Source organism: Perissodus microlepis, chromosome 1 (assembly GCF_051167445.1).
Source record: "Perissodus microlepis isolate ML-2025 ecotype Zambia chromosome 1, ASM5116744v1, whole genome shotgun sequence".
In the NCBI taxonomy this organism is placed as follows: domain Eukaryota; kingdom Metazoa; phylum Chordata; class Actinopteri; order Cichliformes; family Cichlidae; genus Perissodus; species Perissodus microlepis.
The window spans coordinates 39,564,399-39,572,672 of NC_140461.1; the positions used below are offsets into that span (position 1 = coordinate 39,564,399).

At 42.4% G+C, this 8,274-nt stretch overlaps 1 protein-coding gene across 1 annotated transcript in view; it reads left to right on the plus strand.

The window, feature by feature from the left end:
• lrrk1 (leucine-rich repeat kinase 1) overlaps positions 1 to 7,903 on the plus strand; it is an 84,792-nt gene extending 76,889 nt beyond the window's left edge. Inside the window, exons 34-38 of the mRNA XM_084923439.1 lie at positions 1,092 to 1,289; positions 1,395 to 1,609; positions 3,368 to 3,814; positions 5,691 to 5,792; positions 6,296 to 7,903. Of these exons, the coding sequence (XP_084779565.1) occupies positions 1,092 to 1,289; positions 1,395 to 1,609; positions 3,368 to 3,814; positions 5,691 to 5,792; positions 6,296 to 6,473 (1,140 nt within the window). The 3' untranslated portion in view covers positions 6,474 to 7,903. The remainder of the gene's footprint in view (positions 1 to 1,091; positions 1,290 to 1,394; positions 1,610 to 3,367; positions 3,815 to 5,690; positions 5,793 to 6,295) is intronic.
• Positions 7,904 to 8,274: the final 371 nt, after the last annotated feature.

Here is an 8,274-nt window from a genome sequence, read left to right on the forward strand (position 1 = left end):
TTGAGGTGACAGTTGTTGTGATTTGGTTCTATATAAAAAAATAATTGAATAGTCTGTGGACTGATGAGACAAAAAAAACCTTGTGGAAGGATTTCGTCCCATTACTATTTTATAAATGATGAAGCTTTACTGCTTCAGGACCTGGACGGCTTGCTGTCATTGATGGACACATGAATTCTGCTCTCTACCATAAAATCCTCAAGTGTAACGTCAAGCCATGTGCTTGTGCTCTGAAGGTAAAGCACTTTTGGGTTATGCACCAAGACAAAGATATGAAACAAGCAAGTCCCAAACATAAACATAAGCAAAGCCCCCCTGTAATTGCTCAAAAAAAGGCGCCACTAGTCAGTTACTGGTTCTCTGAACCACTGTTTGGAACTTAAGTAGAAACAACAATTGAGATTCCTTCCTCAATCTGAAGATGAAAAAAAGCAATACTTAATTAAAAAAACAAACCCAGAACACCTCCAACATACAGATACCAAACTAGAGGGATACAAGTCTGCCCTGCCCTGTCCACAATGCCTCTCGCTGAAGGTAACTCTAGATTGGACTCCAGTCCCTCTCCATAAGACTGGTTTCAAAATCCAAACTGTGGGTTGACATGAGCCTGACTATAGAGAGGTAACATTCTGAGATGAGACCATCCTGGTCTCTACATCACCCAATCCATAAGCCACCAACCCCTATAGCACCTAATGCAGGTGGTAGACCAACAAGTGAGCAGGCTTATGTTCTTCTTGTGCTGTGCTGAGCCGGCTCCATGGTCTAAGGTGGAGTTGTCAGGCATTCTCCCTCAAGTCCTGCAGGGTTTGGAGTTAGTTACATATTTTTTTAAACCTGGTGCTTTTCTGACACAGCCCTCTTAAGGATTCGTCTCTTATCCTGTTTTAAACAACTCACCTTTCATCCATTAAATCACATGTGTGAACCACTACACTATATAACCACCTCGCTTTTCGCCCAACAACAAACCTCTCCACCATGGTAAGGTGGAGGGGTTTGTAAGTGAGGTAAGGTGGTTTACAAAGAGAGAGTGAAGAGTGAAACGAGTATTTAAATGTAAAAAGATTTTTTCTCCTCCTATTAAGAGCCTGGACAAAGTGTTTGCAGGGATGTCAGACGGTCTGTTGGCGGTGTATAACGTAGTGGAGGACCTTCCACTAGAAGGAGAAACATACATCTGCTCCCACACCCTAAATAAGACAGTGTTTGGTCTGAAGGATTCAGATCCCAGGCAGAGACCTTATCCCATCAGGACCATGGCTCTCGTCGGCAGTGGATCCCAGGTGAACAGACAGTACTGACCATGACAATGAAGTTATGTTTGAGTCATATAATGGCTACACATGAACTCATCAGCCGAACCATGTCTATACATTTATGTTTATCAGTTATGGTTCTCCAATGGCCCGGGCCTGCTAGTTATAGACTGTCTGAGTCTTCAGGCAGTTTATAGGCTGGAGACCTATAGCCCACCATCTTCCGTCATATCTTTGGAAACCAGCTTTAGTCTATGGGGAGAAGAAGCAGTCTGGACTTTGGATGACTACACGAACACCCTCTTGCTCTACCATGCTGCCTCCTACGAGCTCTGTGCCAAGTACTGGTAAGTGAGGTTTTGGTATCAAGGCCTGTAGGACTGTAGGGTGTACTTTTGTAGACCTGTGTCTACAAACATGCGTCTGTGTTGTTTATATTCAAACAACAGCTAATAATTTTATTTGTATTATGTTTGTATAGTCAGTTTTTGTGTGACTGACTGTACATACAATATACCTATAGTCATGCAAGTATCTGTCCCACTGTGGAATGGGAACAAAGCTCAGTCTGGACAATCTCCTCAAACTCATAGGTTTGGTCGGTGTCCAATTAACCAGAACTGTGGAATTTCTAGCTATCAGTGGAGTCTTGCTTCAGATTAATAATAATAATAATGGATTGCATTTATATAGCGCTTTTCGAGACCCTCAAAGCGCTTTACAATTCCACTATTCATTCACTCTCACATTCACACACTGGTGGAGGCAGCTACAGTTGCAGCCACAGCTGCCCTGGGGCAGACTGACAGAAGCGAGGCTGCCATATCGCGCCATCGGCCCCTCTGGCCAACACCAGTAGGCGGCAGGTGAAGTGTCTTGCCCAAAGACACAACGACCGAGACTGTCCGAGCCGGGGCTCAAACTGGCAACCTTCCGATTACAAGACGAACTCCCAACTCTTGAGCCACGATCGCCCAATATATCAATATGGATATTTATGCTTTATGTAGCATCTTCACAGTATAGCTTATGTATCAGAGTGGATTCCCAAACAGCATCCTGCTTAATTTGATTGATCTGTTTTGCATCTTAACCTCCCAAGACAGATTTCTCTGATATCATTGGTATTGGTTCAGTATTAATTCGTTAGATAGCTATTCTTTGGTGATGGAGATGCTTCTTGATTTTCCAGAAATGATCTTCATCCTGGTCTGTGTGATATTTGATGGTGTTGTCGTCAGTGTTGTTATGTCGTCCATAAAGCCCTGATTAGTGTTAACAGGACACTCCAGACCTGAGCTGCTTGTCACCACCCAGTTTGAACCTCTGATGATCGCCTCCATTGCCATGATGAAAGCAAATGGGGGTGTAATTCGTGATACTATTTTCAAGGTTCTGTCACGTGGTAGTGAAATCAATATCTCCCAGTGAAAAGTGGATTAGCCTAAGGACTCTGTTATTTGCTGGTGGTGGTGGCATTCAGAATCATTGTCATTGTAGTAATGAAACATTGAGCATATGATTATCAACAGTTCTACCTCCAGCAGCCTATAGCATGGCGTACACACCCTTGGCATTTTATCAGAATGCTGTGCATGCCTTCCAGACTGTGGGAAGGTGTTGGGGGGCTGGAGAAGGCAGTTGCAGCTCTAGTTTAGTCTCATCTGTGCAAAGTACATTGTTTGAGTATGTATTCCTGTGCAGGGTTCTAGTGATTGGCTTCTTTCAGACTATAATTCCCAGCTTGGTTAAGTCATTCGCTAGTGTCTTTGCAGGTCTTCTTGGGTCTTTAGACACATCTCTCACTAGTTTTCTTTCCAGAGTCTTTGAAATCGTTTGCTTCCTATCAGCCAGGCTTGTTCTGTACAGTTTAAATATCTCTGTGTAGACGTTGTATTTCTTGATGATACTTCTCACTCTTGCTCTTGATACCAAGAAATGTTATGATATCGTGTGTGTGTGTGTGTGTGTGTGTGTGTGTGTGTGATGATATCCTTTTTCTGAAATGTAAATGGATGTATTTTGTTTTTGGCATGTTGCTTTCTTAAGTCACAACTCAAACCCTCCTTGAGTGGCTGTCTTTTAAAATCATGTCATGCTTTCAGCTGCGGGGATAGCAGTCCTCTACGGAGTGTCTTTACTGTGCAGCGTCCATCAGGGCTAACACCAATGGCAATGACTGATCTCAAATCCACACACCAAAAAGAGAAGCCAGAGTGGTCTAATGAAAAAGTGACATTGATCTTCAATGAGCAGGCAGGTACTCAGATGATCCAGCACCAGGATTCACTCACAGACTACTGTTCTATATCATCTGCTTGCTCCGTGGAGCCAGTAGAGTTAGACTCTTCAAGCAGCATAGACCACAGCTCGTTTGGCAGCTGCAGTGGTGTCTTACAGCCTGCAGACCTGGAGGAGATAGGGAGGAACCACAAGCGCCAGTCATCCTCCAAATGTTATGGTCTGGAATCTGCAGAAACTATTAACCCTACTGCACCTCATCTTCAAGCTTTCACAGTGCTGCAAGTGAATGGAACTCTATGGATCCCCAGGTAAGAACAAGTGCATACAAATAGAGCAAAAAAACAAAACAAAAACAGATGCATGTAAATATGAAAATAATTAATTTTTGATTGGGTAAATAAATTAAACTGAAATTGAACATTTTAAAACCTATTTACATAATTTAAACAACTATGAAATTTCATGCAATTATATGCTAGTTGTTATACATTGAATACATTGTACATGCAGTGTATATGAAAGTATAAAACATTGTTGTATAGAAGTGGCACATCCATCCATCCATCTTCTTCCGCTTTATCCGGGGCCGGGTCGCGGGGGCAGCAGCCTAAGCAGAGAAGCCCAGACCTCCCTCTCCCCAGCCACCTCCTCCAGCTTATCCGGGGGAACACCAAGGCGTTCCCAGACCATTCGAGAGATATAATCTCTCCAGCGTGTCCTGGGTCTGCCGGTGGGACATGCCTGGAACACCAACCCCAGGAGGCGTCCAGGAGGCATCCTTGTCAGATGCCTGAACCACCTGAACTGGCTCCTTTCGATGTGGAGCAGCAGCGGCTCTACTCTGAGCCCCTCCCGGATAGCCGAACTTCTCACCCTATCTCTAAGGGAGAGGCCAGCCGCCCTTCGGAGGAAGCTCATTTCCGCTGTTTGTATCCGCGATCTCGTTCTTTCTGTCACTACCCACAGCTCGTGGCCATAGGTGAGGGTAGGGACGTAGATCGACCGGTAAATTAAGAGCTTCGCTTTTACACTCAGCTCCCTCTTCACCACGACGGACCGGTGCAGCGTCCGCATCACTGCAGCCGCAGCACCAATCAGTCTGTCGATCTCCGGCTTCCTTCTCCCATCACTCGTGAACAAGACCCCGAGATACTTAAACTCCTCCACTTGGGGCAGGAACTCACCCCCGACCCGGAGTGGGCACTCCACCCTTTTCCGGCTGAGAACCACGGCCTCAGATTTGGAGGTGCTGATCCTCATTCCCGCTGCTTCACACTCGGCTGCGAACCGTTCCAGTGCGAGCTGGAACTAGAAGTGGCACAAAAAATTCAATTTTTGTCAAAGAGAAAATCATCCAACTTCTGAAATTACTTAAATACATCAAGAAAATATCGAGCTCAACTCAGGAGGGAATATCGAATGACAATGTTAACTGCTCCCCAAAAGGGGGAGCTAGATTATGTGTTTAAAGTTGTGAAAGCATCTTCTGCAGCAGCTTATAATGCCTATACAAATCAACAAAAATATTACACACACCTGTGTGATTTTTGGAGGTCCCCCTTGTGCTGACAGAATGGCATAGAGCTTTCAGAGGATGGATGTAGGACCTTTCAGGATGTCCTACATCCACTACGTCACTTTGTGTTTGGCACGTCTGGATCCTATGAGTCATGTTGTGGGACCTCCATTTTTGGGCTTATTGTGGACCAAATGCCCACTTGGATAAGCCAGGCCTCTAAGCTGCTGTTGATATGTTTTTGAGAATATTATCCTGCTTTGAGAAGCTACTGCCACTGTGGCAACAATGTAACACTGAGGAAACATGATGATGAGTGTATTGACATCACTTGTGAGTGGTTTTCATTTTAATTCACATTTAATTTGCAGCTGATTGGTATGTATCCCAAAAAAATCCATAATTAGGAGTATTTGAATTCAAACGTGAGCTATCCTTTAACAACTATGTTAAATGCCGCATTCATATCAAACTGTTTCATAGCAAGTTTGATAGGTTAGGCATAGTTCCACCTATTGTTCGTATCTTTAAATTAGGAATTGTGGTTTGAACTTCTAGCACCCGGTACAACCTTCTCCAGCAACATAGCAAAGTGTTATATTTCAATGACATACAGTAAAAAGGCTTTGCCTAAATGTATTGGGTGCTATGTGTGTGTTGTTTGGCAGGCGTGGAGGTGATGTGATGGTCATCGAAATACAGCCACTTGCTAATCAGCTGCAGGGCCGCGTCACTGCTGTCCTCACTCCGCCTGGATGTTCGTATTTGGGGTGAGCTCATTTCTTGTTCACCAATGTAAAGCCTTGTATTATTTCTTTTTTAACTAGTTTATTCTTTTTTCAGATACATAGTTCTTTTCTGCCAAACATGGTTAAACCAGTCTTAGAAATCCACTGTTTATTCATTGACACAATATTTTGTCTCACTGATTATTGATGAATACATTCTGTTGATTAAACTGTTACCTACCGGTTATTTGGATTACATCTCTCAACCAGTCAAAAAAGGTTTATCAGCCTTAGAAGCAAAATTATATTATAGCTTTACAAGAAGGCTTTCATACAGCCAACTTATAAACTGCTTCACAAACCAAATATGGCAGATGATGAAAGTATGGGAAGTGTATTAAAACAAAGCAAGCGCAATCTTGATCTGTGGAGCTTGAATCTGAATATGAACACTTAAAGTTCAGTAGGAGGTCAAATAAATGACTTTATCTCCCTTCCCACACACTGTACACTGTGTCACTTCCTCTTCTCTCTCTTTCTCTCAGAATCCTGAGGGAAGCAGCGCTAGTGGCGAAGGACACAGTCGTATGTGGTTTTCAGAAGGAAAACATGGAGTGGTGCCTGTGTGTCTGGAGGGCCTGGGGCTGCTCAGAGCTGGAAGTCTTCTACCAGTCCTATGAGAAGCTGGGCCACTTGGAGACCAACATGAGGAAAAGAAAGTAGTCGTTTTGTTGCAACAGCAAGGTGCATAATCCAATCTCTGTATGGCAGCTGAGCCAAGGGGAATGCACCCTGACAGACTGCCAGTGTTCAGAGTTGGGGGTTGTGGAACACTGACATCAGGGCAACCTGTGAGGCAAACCGGGTCTCCAATGAGGGATGATCTTAAAGCTGGACACCACTGAATACTTCAGTACAATCATAACTTTAAACCAGAAAAATTCCTAGACTGCGAAAATATAAAAACCATAAAGCTGAATCACAGAATAAACTCTGGTTAATGGCTGTGATTCAGTTCAAGATGTGTTGAGTATGTTGTGAGGTGTTTGATACTGACTTTACCCCATCATTGTTTCTTAGCCTGTTTAAGTCTTCCTAAAGCTAAGTATACCGTTCTGGAGGTGACACAGTACTGGGAGATTCTGAAACAACAGACATTGATTATTTAAATTAAGTGATTTAAGATAGTGCTGTTGTTCCAACTCTGTGTTGCTGTAAGCAGACAGCAAGTCGTAAATGTGTTGCTGGCTGTCATAGGGACTTACAAAGTCTATATTTGCTAAATTTCTTTAGTGTTGTTTTAAACAGTGCCATGTAAACCTGGATGCAAGCTGCAGCTCAAACTGTAAACAGCAAACTAACATCTGCGTTTTGTGCAACATTATTATGTAACAGTTCAATTATTCTCAGTCTTTATCATGAAAATGTTTTATCGGATTCTTACACATAAAACATTTTGTGTAAATGAAGCTCTGTGGTCCTTGCTGCTTCTCTATTGTGATCTGTGAAACACCAGAAAGGATTAAGCATGTTCAACAGTTCACCTCCCTAATAAGTTGTAGCTTTTGTTGTTACTGGCCTTCACGGGGTTCAAATTACCCTCAGTTGCACAAAAGACTCACAGGACCGACTTTCTTTCCCAGGATGTCAAATACTGTTGTTTTGCCAAAACTATTAGTATTTCAGAGATAAGCACAAGGTGTACTCTAGCAACGGTCATGGCAATATTAGAGGTAAAGAGCAAATGTTCCAGTGTGAAAGGCCAAGAAAGTCCTCATATTCATGTACCATTTGGGAGGGTGGTATTTTGTAATTACTTTAATTTTGTGTGTTCACTCATAGGTTCAGGAAAGTATTTGTGTTTTGATTAAAATATGTTCACTGTAAACATTTTACTTGCACAAATGGTGCTAAAGATTACCACTGCATTTATATGTAATGTTCTGGGGTCATATTTTAATAATGTTGGATGTGTGACCAGCCTCACATTATGCAGACGACAGATGCTTGTTGTGCTTTTTTTTTTTTTTTTTAATTGCCTTAATACAAAAAATGTTCTTATCTCATCAGAATGTAATTGTTATCTTATCAGCTGTACATAATTCATTCTTTTTTCATTTTATTGTCAACAAATAAATAACAGAATAATTAGTTATTAAGTTACCATTTATTTACAAAGGCCAAGTGTTAGTGTGTGTACTCTCCCCCACCATACTGTTGCTTTCAACACTTCAGCTGAGGAGTGAGCTGTGAAAGCTCAAGGAGCGAAAGGCTGCAGGTCTGGATGACTTTGACAGAAGTAAAATAGTATTTTGCACAACAAAGTGATTTGTAAAGCATATTACCTGGCTGTTATAAACCTTGGCTCATTATGGCGTGCAATGCGACCTTAAACTGAGGACAAAAGAAGTGACAGGTCCAAAAAACAATTTACAGCATATTAGCAGTATCCAGTATTCCAGTATATGGAAGTCATGTTCTCAAGAAATAGGATAAAAGAAAATCCAGCAATCTAGCCCTTCAG